Here is a 20970-nt window from a genome sequence, read left to right as displayed (position 1 = left end):
CGGAGTCACTGTGGTGAGGAACGAAGAGAATGAGCTTGTGCCCACATGTATCCAAACAGGTTGGAGAGTTTGTATCAATTATAGGAAGCTCAACGCCACCACAAGGAAAGATCACTTCCCTTTGCCATTCATTAATCAAATGCTTGAAAGGTTAGCCGGTCATTCTTTTTATTGTTTTCTTGATGGTTATTCGGGATATAATCAAATTGTTATAGATCTAGATGATCAAGAAAAGACCACTTTTACTTGTCCATTTGGTACTTTTGCTTATCGTCGAATGCCATTTGGTTTGTACAATGCACCAACCACATTTCAAAGATGCATGGTAAGTATATTTTCTGATTATATTGAGAAGATCATTGAGGTATTCATGGATGATTTTAGTGTTTTTGGTGATTCATTTGATGATTGTTTACATAATCTCACTTTAATCTTGAAATGATGCGTTGAAACTAACCTTGTTTTAAATTGGGAAAAATGTCATTTTATGGTAAAACAAGGTATAGTTTTGGGTCACATATTCTCTGAAAAAGGAATTGAGGTTGATAAGTCAAAAATAGATCTTGTACGCCACTTACCCTCTCCCACTTCGGTGAGAGAGGTTCGTTCTTTTCTTGGACATGCAGGATTTTATAGGCGATTTATCAAGGACTTTTCAAAGATTGCACAACCCCTTTGCCGTCTCCTTCAAAAGGAAGTGTCCTTCGAGTTCAATGAGGAGTGTTAGATGGCATTCAAACACCTCAAAGGATTGCTTACCTCGGCACCAATCATAGTTCCACCAGATTGGAGCATACCTTTTGAGCTAATGTGTGATGCATTAGATTATGCAATAGGGGCTGTTTTAGGCCAAAGGAAGAACAAGCAGCCACATGTCATTTATTATGCATCCCGGACCTTGAATGATGCTCAATTGAACTACTCTACCACTGAAAAAGAACTTCTTGTTGTGTTTGCTTTAGATAAGTTTTGTTCATATTTACTTGGCACTAAAGTTGTTGTTTATTCTGACCATGCAGCTTTGAAGTATTTATTCACCAAGAAGGAGGCTAAACCAAGGCTAATTTGCTGGATGCTTCTCCTCCAAGAGTTCAATATTGAAATTAGAGACAAGAAAGGAAGTGAAAACGTGGTTGCTGACCACTTGAGTCGTTTGGTGCACAATGAGGAGTTCTTACCCATCCAAGAGATGTTCCCAGATGAGCAATTGTTGTCCATTGAGGTAAGTGAGCCATGGTATGCTGATTTGGTGAATTATTTGGTGTCTAAACAAGTTCCAAACACCCTAAACAAACACCAACGTGATAAACTCAAGAAGGATGCACGGTTTTACGTGTGGGATGACCCATATTTGTGGAAATATTGCTCTGATCAGATTCTTCGTAGGTGTATGCATGATTGTGAGTTTAATTCAATTTTAAGTTTTTTTCACACTTATGCATGTGGAGGTCATTTTGGCACACAACGCACAGCCCTTAAGGTGTTAGAATGTGGATTTTATTGGCCTACAATCTTTAAGGATGCTAGAACTTTTTGTATAACTTGTGATCGTTGTCAAAGAATGGGCAATATAGGTGCAAGGGATCAAATGCCACAGACTGCTATGTTCAATGTTGAAATTTTTGATGTTTGGGGCATTGATTTCATAGGTCATTTTCCTTCTTCATATGGTTTCACTTATATTTTGCTTGTGGTTGATTATGTCTCGAAATGGATGGAAGCAAAAGCCACCCGTACTAATGATTCTAGAGTGGTTGCAGATTTCATCAAAACTAACATCTTCTCTAGATTTGGGATGCCTAGAGTGCTCATAAGTGATGGAGGGTCTCATTTTTGTAATCTCACCATTGAGGCGCTGCTCAAGAAATATAATGTCACACATAAGGTTTCAACACCTTATCACCTTCAAACAAATGACCAAGCCGAGGTTTCAAATAGAGAAATCAAGCAGATTTTGGAAAAGACCGTTGGGCCAACAAGAAAGGATTGGAGCTTGCGTTTAGAGGATACATTGTGGGCATATTGTACAGCCTACAAAACACCCATTGGCATGTCCCCATTTCGGGCTTATCTATGGCAAACCATGTCATCTTCACGTGGAATTAGAACACAAGGCGCATTGGGTTGTCAAAACATTCAACATGGACATAGATGTGGCTGGAATTCATAGGAAGCTTCAATTGAATGAACTTGAAGAGATGATTCGTAGCAAGACATTCTCAATGGGGCAGAAAGTGTTACTTTTCAACTCTCGCCTTCGTTTGTTTCCTAGTAAGTTATGTTCTAAGTGGATTGGTCCTTTTGTTATTATTAATGTTTTTCCTTATGGTGCAGTCAAAATCCAAAGCTTAAGGAATAGCCAAGAATTCAAGGTCAATGGGCATCGTTTGAAGCCATATTATGAGAATGTTGAAGGGCAGATTGTGGAGGATGTACCCCTTCATGCCGTGAGCCCTAATAGAGTTTAAGAAGAGGTATCATCCGGCTGGAACACGTTAAAGCAAGCGCTTCTTGGGAGGCAACCCCTGCATTCAAATAAAGAAGACTTAGGCAATCCAACAATCCACAACCAGATTTGCATTCCTAAACCTTTCTCTTTATTGCTTTTACTTTGCCATGTTAGTTGTGTTTGTTAGTTGTGTTGTTTGCTTGTTTGTGTGTGAGTCTTTGTTTGAAACATTGAGGACAATGTTTGATTTAAGTTTTTTTTTTTTTGGGGGGGGGGGGGGGGGGGGGGAGGGGGGGTTGTAAACAAGTTGTTTTTACATGATTTTCGTGGGATTTATTCACCTATCACTTCTAATGTTGTTACTCACTGTTTTTAAGTGTTTTTAGTGTGTTTTGATGTGTCTTTATGTCTCTTATTCCAAAAATACGAAATTTTGAAAAACAGTTTTGAAAAACCCAAAAAGAGTGTTTTAGAGTTGTTTTTGAGTGTTTGTTTGTGTCTTAGGGTACCTTCCAACACAATGGTGAGGATTTGGTTTTTAAATGCATGACTATTAAAGAAAGTTACAAACATGGATGGAAGTTTGATTTGCTCTTTGTTTATGCTTAGTTATAGTTGTTGTTTACGAATTTACATGTAATCACAAAGAAAAAAAAATCAGTTTTTGTAACATGCTTGAAGGAAGGAACTCAAACTAACGCTACAACCCTGAGAGATTTGAGCCTAAACTTTGTTTGGAGAGTTAAAAATCTGTGGATTATTGTTTTCTAAAGTTGTTGCATGATCTCATTGTTTCTTTGCTTGGTTGTTACTTAGAATGCGTTTTCATCATTATAGTTCCAAATACTAGAACTCATGCCAATTTCATTCAAAGCATGATATTGATTGCATAACACACAATAAGATGAAGTTGTTTAGTTAAACCATAGCCAAAAAGCCTTATCCCTTTGCATATGTATTGTAGGTTTAACCCTTTTGAGCCTTAATTAGCTTATTTTCTTTGTTAACCACATTATCTTCACCTAGCCTAGATTAGGACTATCCATACCCTTGTTCTTAAAGGATAGTGAAACATGACTTAAAAGGAATTCCTTTTGATCAACATATTGCAGAAAACAAGTGTGGGGGAGTGTAAAAGGGCACGGCAAAGTAAAAAGAAAAATAGAAGAAGAAAGGTCGTGAAAAGAAAGAAAAAGAATTGAGAAATAAGTGAGAATAAACTCACAAGTATTGGCTATTGAAGAAAGGGTCCAAAAGTTTGAATTTGACCCTAAGTTTTGTGTGAATCTTCCCTTTGTGTTTAAAAGTTGATTTCTGCATCAAAAATGAATTCTAGGTGTCAATTTCATTACTTTGCTTCCTATTGCCTTAAGAACCTTTGTTTATCCTTTACCTTTCTTTGTTAGCTAATACCTTAGCCTCATTACACCCTTAGAGTTCTATCTTGATGTTATGTGTTCAATATGTGGAGTTTGAAATTGGTATGAGCATATGGAATCCCTGGTTCTTGTTTTAAGTAGTAGCATTCCATTCATGAGATCATATACATGTCATTGTAATAATTCCAGAAAATGCTTTCTTTTAACATATGTGAGTGCTAGTCTACATGTTTACATCAATCTTTTCACATATACCTAGTGTAGGGAGTGTAGTCAGAAAATCTGTATGAAAATAGAGAGTATATCTAGTAAGGAATTGAGGGAATTCTCTAAGGCATGTTACTACATTCAAAATGTTGCTTTAATTGATTAAATGTGAGCTAGTAAGTGGTAACTATGGTCAAGTGTTTGCTCTAGAGTAGAGATGGTTAAAATCTATGGGAGTAGTGTTCTTTAATATGTCATGTTAATTGGAAGTCCCTGAGGTAAATGTTGGAAGGTTTAGATTGTGTTTTGTTTGTTTTGTTTTGCTCGAGGACTAGCAAAAGCGAAGTGTGGGGAAATTTGATAGGAGCATATTTAGGCAACTTAGTTAGCTTGTTTTCTTACATTTATGTTGTTAGTTCATAGTTATTTTAGTATTTTGAGCTATTTTCGTGTGTTTGTAGGTCCAAATGGCTAAAGTGGCAAGAAAGTGCAATTTGGAGCATTTTGGAGCAGTTTTGGGGTTGGAATGACTAGCACATGCTTGGAGCAAGGTGGATGGATGGAATTGAAGACCAAAGGAGGCTAGGAATCTACTAAAGAGATGAAAGAAATTAATTCAAGATTTGGAAGTAAAGAAATCAGCCACAAAGAAGGAAACATGAGTCAAACTTCCTTATTTTGACTTTGCTTCCCTAATCTTTTCCTACATAAGTTCCAGCTACCAAAGAAGGTCCCTAATTAATTTAGGACACTTAAATATAAGTTCTAGAAGCCTTAATCACAAAAAAAGAAGGATGCCGCACCACCTTACCCTTTCTCCCTTCCTTGCCATGCAAGGGAAACACCATTCCCTTTCCTATTTGCCTTGCCGCAAGTTTCTTATCCTTTTTCTCTTGGGATTCTGACTTTAATTCTCCTTTTTCTTGTGGATTTAGGGTCCAATTCTTTCCTAAAACAATTAATTAAAGCTAGGATCCTTTCCCTAAAATATATACCCTTTGCCGCACCCATACACACATTCATTCATTCATATACACAATTCAGCCATCATTCATACTTACTCACCACCCATAGCCGCAACCTTCCATTCAACCATAATCCATACACAATTCCGCACCTCTTCATCCATCATATATCCTTGCCATTCATCAATCCTTCACCATAACACACCAAAACCCAATTTCACACCCTTACAACCTTGTGCCGCAGCCTAGTAAGGAAGAAGGAAATGAGAGGCAGCCTTGGACATTTTTGGCTATTCAAGTTGGATTGTTGGAACGTTTTTAGGTGTAATCTATCTTTTGTTTTCAATGTTTAATTTAAATTCTCTTTGTTTTGTTGTGAACATGAGAGGCTAAACTTGTTTTAGCTAGATGAGACTTTGAAACCACGATTATATTTGCGATATGAATTGATTAATTCCAGTTGTGATTTCATAAATTGTGAATTCAATTTACTTAATTGTTTGATTGAGAACTTATTCTTGTATGTTAATTAAGGAGGTCTACTCAGTTTGCATGCTTGAATTTGATGCTAAAATATAAGGGAGTTTCACATAATCGTTGCAAATTTATATTCACAAGTAGTAAAGGTTGCTTGTCACAATCATGTTAAGTTGAATTCCTGGCATGAGTATCATGATGTTATAGTTACGAATGCCTTGTCAATGCTTATGATTTTCACAAAGCTTAATGATCTTTGCTTGTGTCTCTACTATGCAGTTCATGTAGGGAACTTGGGAAGAATAATTTGGTTGCCGATGCGTTGTCCATCCAATTCAATGACTTAAGGAAAATATGAGGGTTAATTAGTGGTGTCACGGTTAATCTGGGGTGTAGAGGTTCATGGTTTATTGTAAAAGCAATTGGAAATCAATTTGTATGCAAGTGTGTCATGTGTGGAGAAAGACCCTCTAGCTAGCTTATCACCCATCCATTCACCCAATTTTGTGTCAAACTTTGTTTAAGTCTTTAAGTTACTTGTTTTTACTTTAAATTCATCAAAAACCCAGCCCCATTTACTTTGTTGTGTCAAATTAGTTAGAATCTGTCCTATTGTGTGTTTTTAAGTGTTTTGAGTCAAAACCAATTCAATTTTCGTCCAAAGTAAGTCTTAGAGTTTGTTTTGAATCTATTTGATTGTTTTGTGCTGTTTTGAGTCTTTTTAGTTTGTTTTGAGTCATATAAGTCTAGTTAAGAGTCTTTGAGTTTATTTAAGTGTTTTTAAGCCTAGTTTTGTATCTTTGACTCAGTTTTTAGTAGATTAGCAATCCCTCCTAATCCCTGACCTAGAACGATCCCTACTTACATCTTTACTACAATTGTCAACAAGAGGGTTTAATTTGAATGCTATCTTTTATCACATCAAATTTTTGGCACCGTTGCCGGTTGCTAATCCCCCATTGTTTCTTTTTGTTTCTTTTTCGTGTGTTTTGTTTTAGTTACTGACCTTGTTTTCTTTTCTTGTTTTTAGGTACTAGTTTATGACTCGAAGCTCTCAACCTGTTCGTGCAAATATCTTGGACTTTGATGACGATTTTGAGCGGACTTTGAGAAGGAAGAGGAAGGAGCCAGAACTTAATCCACCTAGTTCTAGCTTATAAACTTGTATCAACGTTCGTTTCAAGATCAAGTCAGCTAGACCCTTGAAGCAACGAAATCAAGCATCAAACACTACCCTTGGCCACACCCTTGAGGTGAAGACCATCCACGTGTTATTTTCAAGCTCAAAACTTGAAGCAATCGTTCAATTGTTCGTTCGAGATTAAGTCATCACGACCCTTGGATCAACAATCACGCATCTACAACAAATTTGAAGGCTGAGTCAGAGGAAAATTGTAAACAAAGATTGTAACCTACAAATGCAAATCAATACAAATCTACTTTGTACACGTGTTCTTATTTCATTCGCTATAGAATTTTCGTGTTTACAACTTCATCAGGAGACCCTTATGGTCTGGTTCACATTCCTTCTTCCTTGAAACCGTTCCAATTATGACAGTCAAATGGTAAAAGTTCGTTAATAATAAGTAGAGATAAATAAGTCCCCTACAGAGGGACACGCATAACCTTAACTTTTTGAGATTTGATTGATATGTAATTTTTGACTGATAACATAACCAATTTATAATAAATATGAATTATCAATGTTTAGTTTTAATGATTTCAGCCCTTGAAAATTCATAAAGTTGTGATAGCCAAGAAAGTTACATTACGTCACCGTGCAGTATATGAACAAGTGCATGGGTGATTAGTATGCACAACAATCGACTTTTGCACATTCTGATTCTCTAATATTTATCATCTTTTTGTTTGGAATCTTCCTCGTGTCATCAGCACTTATCCTGTACCCAGCCATGCCCTCTATTTCAACCCAGCTGTCAACTAGTTTGTCATTATTTACGATCTCTCTCTCACTCTCACTCAAACTCTAAAACACAGAATCCATGGAAGGTCGGAGATTCCTGTGTTTTTTCTCCCTTTCCCTCTGCATAGGCCTAGTCCTTCTCTTCACTTGGTCCCACCTCCCTTACGCGCCCTTTGTACGTCTTCGACCTCCTCAATTGCACAACAAACTCCGCCTGGTGCTCCTCCAAAAACCGCATCTAATCCAAACCTTCTATCCCAACACGCCGCCTCAAAGACTATAGCTCCGACACCCCCACTAGCCTTTCGACCCCCTCACCATCCAAGAACTCAACGCCATCCGCACCATCCTCAACTCCCACGCGCTCTTCACCTGCACCTCCTCTTATGCGCTCCACTCTATGGATCTCCAAGAGCCCGACAAGTCCCTTGTCCTCGGATGGAAGCACGGCGACCCTTTCTTCCCCAGAAAGGCCTCTATCGTCGCACGTGTCGACAGTAAGTCGTTTGTGCTAACCGTCGACCTAACCACGTTCGAGGTGACCATTCACGAGATTGGCTCCCACTACGGTTACCCGATGATGACGCTGAAGGAGCTGATCGCTGCCACGTTCAGCCCGTTCAAGAACGCTGATTTCAACCATAGGATCGTCAAGCGCAGGGTCGATTTGGCAGACCTGGGGTGTCTCCCGCTTTCCACGGGGTGGTACGGCGCGGCCGACGAGAACATGAGGTTAATTAAGGTGCAGTGCTACTCCACCAAGGATACTGTGAACTTCTACATGCGTCCAATCGAAGGGTTAATTGTTCTCGTTGACTTGGACACCAAACAAGTGGTGGAGATTTTGGATAAGGGCAGGAGCATCCCCATACCAAAGGCCACCAATACAGATTATAGGTACTCAGCCCAAAGGCCCAATGAAGTGAAAAAGCTGATCAAGCCCATATCTATAGAACAGCCGTATGGGCTGAGTTTTACGGTAGAAAATGATCATTTTGTCAAATGGGCAAATTGGGAATTTCACTTGAAGCCTGACGCCAGGGCGGGCATCATCGTATCTCGGGCCAAAGTCTGGGACCCGGACACCAGGGAGTTGAGGGATGTGATGTACAAAGGGTTTACGTCAGAGCTGTTTGTGCTTTACATGGACCCCACCGATGAGTGGTACTTTAAGACCTAATACGGGTTCGGGTTACAGGCAATGCCTCTGGAGCCGCTTAACGATTGTCCGCATAACGCCTACTATATGGATGGTGTGTTTGCGGTAGCTGATGGAAAACCATACGTCCAATCAAACATGGTTTGCATATTCGAGAGCTATATGAGCGATATCGGGTGGCGGCACACAGAGTGTCCGATAATGGGCATGGAGGTAAAGAACTTAATGTTACATGTATCGTATTTATTAGTTTTATGTTACATTATTAATATTTTGAATAGAAGTAAGACTCATCTATACATGCACTTTCATTTCTATTAAACAAAATATTTAGTATATTATGATGTTTTTAGCAAGTGTATCAGTTTTATGCAAGTAAATAGCATTGGCGATGATAATATATAATTAGTACAAAAATAATGCGTTGTGACAGGTTAGGGAAGTGAGGCCAAAGGTGACATTGGTAGTTAGAATGGCAGCATCAGTTGCTAACTATGATTATATCGTCGACTGGGTAAGGTTAGTGGTGATTACTTCTCCTATAATTACAATCATTTTTGCATTTTATGTTTCCTTTTGAGTTTGATTAAAATCCTGATATATATATATATATATATATATATTTTCTCTTAGAGTGTAATTAGGATTAATAGTGCATGGCGTATCATCTGATTGATTGTGGTTGTTTCTACTTTATGAGTCTCACAAGTATGAATATCTCTGATTGTGGTCGTTTATTTATGAGTCTTACAAGCTTGAATAACTAGAATTGGCAGATGGACTAATCCTGTCATTTATTGTATTTTTATGGAAATTCACCATAATATTTTGTATTTTAAGATTGTTAATACTACATATAATACGTGTCTGCAACAAACATATAGGTTGGACTTAGTGGCATTTTGATGGTGAAAGGCACCTCCTATGAGAACATGAACCAAGTCTCATCTCGCCAAGAGAATCTCTATGGCACCCTCTTGTCGGAGAACGTTATTGGCGTTATTCACGATCATTACGTCACAATTCATCTTGATATGGACGTGGACGGCTCAGATGATGCAAACTCAGTTGTTCAAGATTTCAGCCAATGCAAACTCAGTTGTGTTGGAGGAAGTGTCAGTCCCCCCCCCCTCCACCACCATATCCTGTCCACAAAAAGTTGTGTTACTGTACTAAATTGGCTCTCAGGAAACAAGGGAAAACAAATGCTCGTGTGGAAAGTAACTTCCATACATGTAGGGCTAAAAACTTGAAACTGGAAACCTAAAATCTAAGCGATTAGCTACCAATGTTAGGCTAAAAACTTAACGTAGACTGTAAAGCAATCAACCATGTCAATAGGTGAGATTAAATTTGAGATTTAGGTTGTCTTAATGCATAATATTTCGAGGGAAGACATAACCACATGCACACAGAAACATTGAATGAAAACTTACGAATTTGGTGGTTAAACTATTGGACAGTCTTGCCACTTAGTACTACAGTCTAGTGGTATTCATCTTCACTTGTAAGTGACAGGTCTTAAGTTCGATTCTCGCCAAAAGCGAATTTGAACCACATTATTGCTAGCCTATTGTGAGACTAAGCGCACTCATTTCCCTTTTAATATAGATAATATAGTTTGTTAAAAAAAACAAAAAAAAAAAAACTATTGGAAGGTCTTAAAATTCCCTTTTTCTTTTTGAACTCGGGTATACGGAACTCGAATTTATCCACAAACTTGTCATGTACAAACCTTTTTGAAAAGAAGAAATCATGATGTAGGACAAAATGAACGGATGAGATGAAAGATGAGTTTAGAAGGGACAGCGACATTGTAAATCCAAACATGAAAATAGTGCAGACAACAAAACCATGGAGACTCTCATGGACCACATGCACTTAATTGGGTAGCCACAAACGTCCATTTAGAAAAGAATGATAGTGTTGGGTAGGCATAAACTTCCAATTAGAAAATGATTACCGAATTGGTTTTCTCTTTGTTTGCATATTTGTTTCATAGCTAAAAACCAAAAACTAAAAGTTATATTTTTTGAATTTTCAAACTTTACCTTTCAATTTTTAATTAAGTATTGTTGGTGCATTTTTTGTCTTTTTTTTTTTTTTTCAACAAATGATAGTATCTACAGTGAAGGGGTGGGGGAGTAAGCTAATATTTACAATGTGCTAATGTAGTTCAATTTCGCTTTTGGCGAGAATTAAACTTAAAACTTCTCACTTACAAATAAGAAGGAATATCACTAGACCGTAGTACTAAATAGCTTGTTGGTGCATTTTTAATAGGGTTTTTATCATAAATGGTGCCTGAAATTGATCCATCTCATCAACATGGTCCTTGAAATTGAAAATCAATCAATATTGTCCCTGAATATAGGTGTTGCAAATCAATATAGTCCTTCTGTTAGAATTCTGTCAAATAATCTGTTAGTGTGTTGATGTGGCACACATATGAATTCATATATCCAATTAAAATGAACCATGTGGATTAGAATTGGCATTCATGTCGTGTTTCTCATGTTCGTCTCGTTTTCATGTCATACTCGATAGCTTAACGGGTCGTGTCGTGTTGTGTAATACCCGTTAAAGTAAACGGGTAATATGACCCGACCCAAAATCAACCCGTTAATATTATTAGGTAATATGACCAGACCTATTACTCGTTAAGAAAAATATCTTTTAAATCAATAAAAATTAAAATTAAAAACATAATTTGACCCAAAAAAATGTAAAACATAATACTAAATTAGTATATACATACTAAATTTCAGAGTTGACCCCTTCATGAAAGTTGTAAAACTTTTCATTATGAGTGATCACATTTTTCACACTTCTACAATAATTATTATTAATTTTATTAATTTTGCACTCAAATAAAAAATAATGTTCATGAGATTTGGAGGGTTTTAAAAATCTAAACGACTATGTAACCATCGTCTAAGCGTTGAGGATGCAATTATGAACGTTTATTATGCTTTCACATCTTTAAAACTGATACATTAATGATTATGAATTTTGTTTATTTTGAACTCCCTTAAAAATACTATTCATGAGAATTTGTATGGTTTTAAAAATTCAAACGATCATATACCCATCCTTAAAGGGTAGAGGATGCAACTACGACTATGAGCGTTTGCATATTTTTTCATATTTTTCGCACATGTTAATTAATTATTATAATTTTTTTAATGTAGTGGGTATTTTTAAATTACTTGATATTTTATTTTTAATGTGTTTTATGATTTTTAATCTCAATCTTTGCCTATATTATACTATAAAAATAAATAAATAAAACTTAAATTTTAAATTTTATATAGAATAATAATTAATAAACAATATATACATATTCATTATATCTATTGTATTTTATAGTAAGTTTTTTTTAGTAGTTTAAAAAATTAAAATCATCAAAATAACTTTTTTCTTATCATGTCGAAATGGGTTACCCGCGTGTTACTTCCGTGTAAATCTGTTAAAGTCCCATTATTAATGGGTTATTATTGTGTGACCCGATAATGACCCGAATAGTTATAGTGTTGACCCGAAACTCGTTATTTTTGTGTCGTTTACGTGTCGTGTTAACGGATCGTATAAAAAATTATCAGTTCTAATGTGGATTATGTTTTATTTTTTAAATAAAAATGAGTTTTTTTTTTTTTCCAAAGCTTTGAAAAAAAAAAAAAAAAAAAAAGGAACAGCAAGCCACAGCCACCCCAACTACTTAAAGCTGCCGTTCCCATCCCTCCCCAACCCACTCAAAGCTGCCAAAGTCCCCCACAACGTGATGGCTTCTCTCTCCCTCTTTCACGCCTACCCCTTTCTTTCTTTCTCCCCCCTCTCCGATCGAACCTCCCATCTGCGCACACCCATCTTTCTCCCCCCACTCGCAATTTCCAGTTTTGATTTTCAAGATTTTTTTTTTTTTTTTTTGTTTAGACATCGCCAGTAATCCCATAGCTATAGAGATACCACAATTTTCTGTAATCTTCGTTATCTATGCATAATCTGGTCTGATAAGTCACAAAGACCAAAATCAATAAGATTCATAACAAAATGAGATTAAAATTTTAATCACATGCTGACATCACCCCTCTTGTTCCATTGACCATGGTCAAAACCGGGAGAAGATGAGACCAAGTCTGAGGGAGAATCGGTTCTTCGATTACGATCCAAAAGATCAAAAACAGTGGAAGGAACTAGAGAGTCGAGAGATCCTAAAAGCAAGAACGACTAAACTTTTGTTTATTTCTTTCTATTTACTCAGGTTTATTGTTTTCAGAATTTTGATCATTCTTAAAAATAATAGCTTGATATAATCCACATGTTGCTATTTAATAGGGTACATGGGTCTATAAATGTGTCACATCAACACACTAACAGATTATTTGACATAATACTAACGGAATAACTACATTGATTTGTAGCACCCATATTTAAGGACGACATGGATCGATTTTCAATTTCAAAGATCATCTTGATGTTGATGGGATGGGCCAATTCTAATGGCCATTTGTTATAAAAATCCTTTTTAATATTAAATAAATAAATTATAATTATAATTATTTGACTGCTAGTGGGGAGTTAAGTTTGTTTGTCGTTATTTGTTATTAATACGAAATTAAGTGGAGTCTTTTAACCTTTCACTTGTTGTAACTCTTGTAGCTCTTATTATTGTTAATTATAGGTTTATTACCTATTCACTTAAGGGTGAGAATAAACAATAATTAGTAGCATTTTCTTCATCATATTTTTATTTATCATCCCACTAGCATTTTCCTCTACATCTATTGTTCTTCATGCCTCCATCTTTTCCATCTTTTACTTACTGGGCACTGAAGGGTGTTTTTGTGGACTCTTCATTTTTGTGCAGCTAGGTTTTAGTCATGTTATATTCTGGAGGGGGCAAGTTAGGATATATATTGCTGCACCAGTTTGAGAACTTTTGTCAAACCATAGTGGGTGTGAATCTCTTTAAAGAGAGTGAGATACCAACGTCTCAACCTAATGTCTAGGCGATTCAATATCACAATTTTATTGTAATTTTTCGGATTTCACTGGGAATTAGTCCTATCCTTCGGACTTGAGCAATTTGAAATATCACTTTTCATCATTTGACCAGAGAAGAATAAAACAAGTCAAATCCGGAAATGCTTGAGAAAATAAAACCGTAGAAAGGGGACAACAGCTTGAAGTTTTCAATAACAAATGCTCTTATACCTAGAAATTTCTAGGAACATAAGTTTGGTATAAATTCATAATCTACATATATATATATATATATATATATATATCTGTGTGTGTGTGTGTGTGTGTGTATATATATATATCGATATCTCACAATAGAACATTATCGTAAACATGTAGTTTTCGAGAAATATTTTTGGGCTTAAGTTGGTATTAATTATTACAAGTGAAGTATTCTAAGGAATTTGATAGTAGCATTGTTCTACTCATAAAGTGTTGGATCTGATAACCTTGGAGTTGGGATGGCAATCAAAGGTATCTTCTTCTTCAACACAATCCCAAACTTCTCCGAAAGATCCAACTTCTCTCCCTCTGGCAATTTCCAATCAAAAGAATGCAAAAGTGTAGCAAGTGAATGCATCACCATCCTCTCAGCCATTGCAATTCCAGCACATATTCTTCTGCCTGATCCAAATGGAAAATAGTTGAAGTCTTTCCCACTATAGTCCCATTTGCTATCCAAGAACCGCTCTGGATTGAACTCCAATGGGTTTTCCCAAATCGAAGGGTCTCTGTGTATGGCCCAAACATTGATGAAAATCCGAGATCGTTTTGGAATGGTATACTCTCCCACAATGCATGTTTCACTTGGGCAATGAGGGACTAACAGAGGCAAGGCTGGGTGCAAGCGCAGAGTTTCTTTCATCACAGCTTGTAAGTATGGCAATTTGCCGATGTGGAATTCTTCTACAATGTTGTGCTTGCCAACTACGTCTTCTAACTCTTGCTGGACTTTTTCCATCACCTCTAGTTTGTTCATGATTTCAGCCATTGCAAACTCAATTGTGTTGGAGGAAGTGTCAGTCCCACCCACCACCATATCCTGTCCATAGAAAGTTGTGTTATTGTACTAATTGGCTCTCTGGAAACCAGGGAAAACAAATCCTCATGTGGAAAGTAACTTTCATACAGGTAGGAGGTTAGGTACTTTGTACAAGAGTTTCCATTAGCTAAAACTGAAACTTGAAACCTAAAATCTAAGCAATTAGCCGCCAATGTAAGGCTAAAACTTAACGTACCCTGTAAAACAATCAACCATGTCAATAAGTGAGATTGAATTTGAGATTAAGGTTGTCTCAACGCATCATGTTTCAAGGAAAGACATAACCTCATGCACACAAAAACATTGAATGAAAACTCACGAATTTGGTGATCAAACTATTGGACGGTTTTGCCACTTATTACTACGCTATAAGGGTATTCCTCTATACTTGTAAGTCAGGGATCATAGGTCATAGGCAGAGCCAATTAATGCCTAGCATGGTCAGCTGACCCTCCTCACCGTTTGCCAAGTTTGTAATCATTTATTGTCTTTAGACTTATTTGGTTTCATATAAAACCTGACCCTTCTCACAAATAAATTTCTTCAGTACATTATCCATATTCCTCTAACTAAATCAAACCTGATTTGTCAAGATATATGGATCATGGACATCATATGGTATGTTTATATCATTCCAAACTCAGAACCATAAATTAAAATGTAAAATATAATTCAAAGGATAATACTTGCATTCCCTTTTAGAGATGAATTCATCTATGCACTTGCAAATAATGTATCTTCAAAACAGAAATTTCACAATCGAAACCATTCAACCTCTTAATTTCATTCTATGAAAAAATCATTTGAATTAGCGATTGTTTAGTCATCTGAATATATCAAACAAATTAATGGTGTAGGTATCAAGTAATATAATCATGATGAACTTTTGATCCTACAGACGAATTCTTGTGATCACATTCTCCATCTCCTAAAATTTTCCTGAACTAAAGAAGAAAATTGACCCTCCTTAACAAAAATTATGGCTTTTCCATTGTTTTAGGTTTGATTCTCGTCAAATGCGAATTTGAACCATATTATTGCTAACCCAATGGGAGTAAGCTCATCCCCTCCCATTGAGTATAGATGATATAGTTTGTCTAAAAAAATTAAAAAGCTACTTAATATTACGGTTTAATGATATTCTTCTTCACTTATAAGTGAGAGGTCTTGAGTTCGATTATCGCCAAAGGCGAATTTGAACGACACTATTGTTAGCCCATTGTGATGTGATCCCTTCCCTCCAACTCTAGTCCCCATGCCTCACACCAGCCAAGACAGTCAGACACTCCAACCATTTTGACGCCTTGAAAATAGGAAACTTCTAGTCTTTTTTATTCTTTCCTTTACCTCATCCTCTTCATCATCTTTCCATTTCCTCCCCTTTTTTTTTTTTTTTTTTTTTTTTCCCTGTAAATTTAAATTCTCCCTTTTTTTTAATGTTTCCTCTTAATTCAAATATAAATAGTATTTAATGAAAACTGACCGCACGATGTACGATAAATGAACATGATTATGGGATCCCTAGGAAAAGGATCCTCGCCGGATCCTTTTCCATTATTTGTTATTAGTAGGGAATTAAGTGGAATCGTTTAACCCTTCACCTATTGTAACTCTTGTAACTCTATTTATTGTTAATTATAGGTTTATTACCCTATTCACTAAGGTGCGATAATAAACTTATAATTAGTAGCATTTTCTACATCATATTTTTATTTATCATCCCACTAGCATTTTTCTATGGTGTCAGTGCATTTATCATGTAGCGTTTTGCTGAACCGATTCGTGAATTATTGTCAAACTGCAGTGAGCTTAAATCTTCTTATAGAGAGTGAGATACTCGTGCTTCAATCTAATGTATACCCGCTTCTTAGAAAAATATCACATTTTTTTTGTAATTTTTCCAACAATAATTCGATAATGCGTTACTAAACAAGTTTTAGTGAAAAAAAAAAAAAAATGTGAAAAGTAAAACTAAAAGCTTGCCACAAATTCAAAGTAAGTCAAACATTTACTTACCATGAGCAAGGCTTTGAGATGAGTCATGGTGAAGGGCGTCTTGGAATCTCCTCCTTCCTCCTTCAACTTCAACAAAAACGTCAAAAAATCCTTATTCCCCTCCTCCCCTTCCTTGTCAATCCTCAGCCGTTGATCTATTATCTTCTCAAATATCCCATCAAACCTCCGGGCCAACCAGCCCATCTTCTTCACCACCCCTTGCAAATCAAACCTGGCCAAACCCGGATAAAAGTCCGAAACATTCGGCTTCCCCAAAAGCACCGTCATCTCCGACACCACTTCCCGATACTCCGCCGCGAGCCCCGCCTTCTCGTCTCCCTGCACGGTCCCGCCCCACAGCATGTTTGTAATAACATTCATCACGTTCAGGAACATCTGCTCCCCCACGTTGACCGGCGATCCGATCCGATCGTAGAAGTACCCGACGGTCCGTCGGAGCTGTTTCCGCCGGAGCGCGTACACAGAGTCAAGAGTGGTGTTGCTGAGCATTTTTTGCACGCAAACTTTCCTCAGCATCCGCCACTCCGGTCCGTATGGGGTCCACACGATGTCGGATCCCCCGTACGACGCGGCCCGACCCGCGGAGGGGACGTCGCGGTTGGCGAAGGTGATATCATGGTCCTTGAGAATCTCGCGAGCTAAGGAAGGGGTGGTGACTACAACGCCGATGGTGTTGCCGAGGCGGAGCTTGAAGATGGGGCCGTATGATTGGGCCAGGCCCGCGAAGTAGGAGTGGAGTTCTGGGTCGAGGGAGAGGAGGTTCCCGAGCAAGGGCAGGGCCCGTGGGCCGGGTGGCAGCGGCGGGTTCGGGTTGTTAGATTTTTTGACCAGCCAGTGGTACAGAAAGACGAGGAAAATGGCGGAGATGAAGGTCAGCAAAGTTTGGTCAGTACTTGATGGGCGGGATTGAGACCAGAGGGAGTACAGGTAGCTAGAATGGGAACCGGAAGCCATTGTTGTACACTGGGTGCAGTGTTTGGGAACGGCAATTGATTGGGAATGCAGGAGGACTGGATTAATATAATAATCAAGTGAAGGAATATTTTGTTGGCTTGCCGGCTCTACATGGTATCTTTCTAATTAGATGCGTAAGACTAAACTTATATTTGCTTTAGATTTTAACCCTTACAATTCATTATTTCTAAATAAAAATTCTTTAAAGATCCAATTTAAGCCCTAATTTAAAATTTGCAAACATATAAGAACACTATTGACCTATTAATGCAATTTATTTACACTCATGCCACTCATACTTTATGGTCCCTTTTTCAAATTCTTAAATTTATGCCAAATTAAAAGTAGTAGAAAAAGTGAAATAAAATGAAAAAAGTGTTTGCATTAACCGTATCTATGTTAAACTAGAAAAGTAGTTTTTTTTGTTTTTTTTTTCGTGATATATTTTGTAGCAATTTTATCCATATTAATTGGTAGGTAAATTAGTTTGTTCCAATTATTTAAAAAAAAAATACAACACCTATATTATATATTTTGAATCAAATAACATTCCTCTAACTTGTAGGTAAATTATTTTCTATGTATTGTTATATATGTTAGACACGTTTTGTTGTTGTATAAACATGAGTTGAACATAATATTGTTGATTTTATACATCAAACTGCATTTCTTTTGTTATAGGTAAATTATTTTCCATGTACAAGTACTTATGTTAGGCAAGTTTAGTTGTTGGTACCTACACCCATGGTATAATTGGTGTAGGTAAATTATTGGAAATTAATTTGTAGTTAGGTAATGAACATTTTGCATCATTGGAAATGAACATTTCAAAGAGTAGGTAGGTAAATTAATTTGTTCTAATTATATAAAAAAAATTACACGACACCTAGTTATATTTAATTTTTCCAATTATTAAAAAAAATTATGCTACACCCAACCAAATAACATTTCTCTAACTTGTAGGTAAATTATTTTCCATGTATTGTTAGATATGTTAGGCACATTTTATTGTTTTATAAACATGGGTGTAACATAGTATTTTTAATACTGTGCATCGAACTACATTCCTTCTTAATATAGGTAAATTATTTTCCATGTAATTAGTACATATGTTAGGCACGTTTTGTTGTTGCTATATTATTTTGCATCATTGTAAAAAAGAGATATTATATTACACCCATGGTATAATTGTTGTAGGTAAATTAATGTGCATGTAGATAATGAAATACAATGTTCTAATATATTAATAAAAAGGGATAAATTCAAAAGTATTCAAGAGTAGGGTGAAAAAACTAAATCGAATAGTTTTATGAAAATTCAAAACCTTTCTAAAAAATTAATATGCAATAAATTTTTAACATTAATGTCTTTTTTTTTTCTTGTTGCAAAATCATTTACTATTTCCTTACAATTAATTGTCTACATCAAGTATGTAATAGGGGTATTTTAGGCATGTGAAAAATGTAAATTGTGTGAATTAATATGAAGTTAATGAATTTGCTTATGTGGATCCTAGTCATTGGGTTTTCTTTGAGTAAAAAAGTTATGTAGGGTTTTATATGAAGAAAATTGAGTTTGAAGGGCTAAAGTCATATTTTCACTAAAAAATACAAGTTAAGAGATTAAGCTCATGAACCACAAATTTATACAAGTATTAAAATCAGAATTCGATGAATATAATGATAAACAAACCGGTAAAAAGCAGTAAAAGAAGAAGCCAAGTCAGACTTCAAACAGTGCACCTTCTCCTCTCTTGCAAAACCAAAAGTACTCAAACTAAAAATAGGTCTTAGTTCAATATTGAGTGTATATTTTGTGAGAGCAGTGACTTATGTTTTTATACTAAACATAGATTGCCTTATTACAATCCTACAAGGAATACAAGATTGCATTCCTTATATCAGTATGAGTCTTATAAACGAGCAAACACAAGAGTCCTTAATATACCAATATGATTGGATTAACTCTTGTCAACATGATTTACACTTGTTTATAATGTCAATTATCCCAAAACTTGTAAGAATCATACTCATACTCTTATATTCTCCCACTTGAGTATGATTCATCACAACCGATAATCATTTCAAATTATTATAAAGGTGATCGCATAAGTCATTCATCAACAGACTAGTACATAGACACAACCAACTTACATAAACCAAAACAATGAATTTATAATTGCCTCTGCAACACAAAATACAGATTTAACTTACAAATCACAATGTCCAGTTCATGTTCATAGCAATGTATCTAAGCTGAAAAGTAAACCAAGATGTCTACTCCCACTCATATAGCCCAAGATGTCTACTCCCACTCATATAGCCCAAGATGTCTACTCCCACTCGTATGATCCAGTCAACAGCTTTATCATGTTCATAGAAGTGATCATCAAATCTTTTGGATAACAAAAGCTTAACCTCACATACAACTTACCTATGCATTTTAAAGTATTGAACTTAAGAATCTTTTCTGCTACATTGCATAATTAACTCAAAAGTCACAACATACTTAATTGGCACTTTGTAATTATGTGAACCAATTTAGCAAAACCAAACCAATTTGCTCCCACTTATCTAGACCATACTTAACACAACAAAGTTAAGTAAAATTTGTGCTATAGCAACTATATTAACTAAAAAATAATTCCAATACAATGAATGACTAATTAGAATCCATATGAAAACCAAATTCGTTTCCTTTTGAATGCTAACCAACATAATAGGATCCTTCTCGTTACTTAAACAAATTAAGTAACACAAATAATTTAACGAAATGAATTATAATGGCCGGCCTAACTTTTAGCCTTATGCTTACATTTGAACATATGATTCTCCCACTTAAGCATAAGCAGAATATACTGCACAGCCAATAAAGAAACTAGAGATATGAATCAATTGGTTCCGGATTCCTCACCAATCGCATAATCTTAGTTTAGTCATAAACACCTAAACCATTATGCAAACTGTCTATGTATCAAAAGACAATCACAATCCATTCGGACAAACTTATCTTACATAAACCCAAAATCACCAGTTTCAACAACGATCACAATCAGAATAGCACAATATTTTTGCATTCAATTTGATCCTAACTAGTTCAATATCTAGTTCAATATCCATCAAGCAAGATCAACCAAATTTTGATAATGTTCGGATATATATCACAACAACATGTCTTGATTAAAACGAGATAATCAAGACCACTATTTCTTCTGGAGAACTCAAAGTTCATCTTCCTCCCTATTTGTGATTTCAACCAAAACATAATAGCGGAAGCATGCATCATAAATGAAATGAAAAATATCCATATACAATAAGCATGCATCTTAAACTCCATAATTTTCACAATAGAATAAACAGACCATGGACAATAACAA

General features: G+C 36.0%; 1 protein-coding gene and 1 pseudogene across 1 annotated transcript; one reads left to right on the top strand and one right to left on the bottom strand.

The window, feature by feature from the left end:
- Positions 1 to 318: 318 nt before the first annotated feature.
- On the top strand, positions 319 to 10490 carry LOC137709993 (amine oxidase [copper-containing] gamma 1-like; annotated as a pseudogene).
- A 3340-nt stretch (positions 10491 to 13830) lies between these two features.
- LOC137710790 (flavonoid 3'-monooxygenase CYP75B137-like) lies at positions 13831 to 17762 on the bottom strand. The gene is made up of 2 exons (XM_068449917.1): positions 16641 to 17762; positions 13831 to 14624 (listed from the first exon to the last, which is right to left on the bottom strand). Exons 1-2 carry the CDS (start codon positions 17592 to 17594, stop codon positions 14004 to 14006), a joined length of 1575 nt encoding a protein of 524 aa, XP_068306018.1. The 5' UTR covers positions 17595 to 17762; the 3' UTR covers positions 13831 to 14003.
- Positions 17763 to 20970: the final 3208 nt, after the last annotated feature.

The sequence above is a fragment of the Pyrus communis genome, chromosome 12, assembly GCF_963583255.1.
Source record: "Pyrus communis chromosome 12, drPyrComm1.1, whole genome shotgun sequence".
Lineage (NCBI taxonomy): Eukaryota > Viridiplantae > Streptophyta > Magnoliopsida > Rosales > Rosaceae > Pyrus > Pyrus communis.
This window is presented reverse-complemented; position numbering and strand designations above follow the sequence as displayed.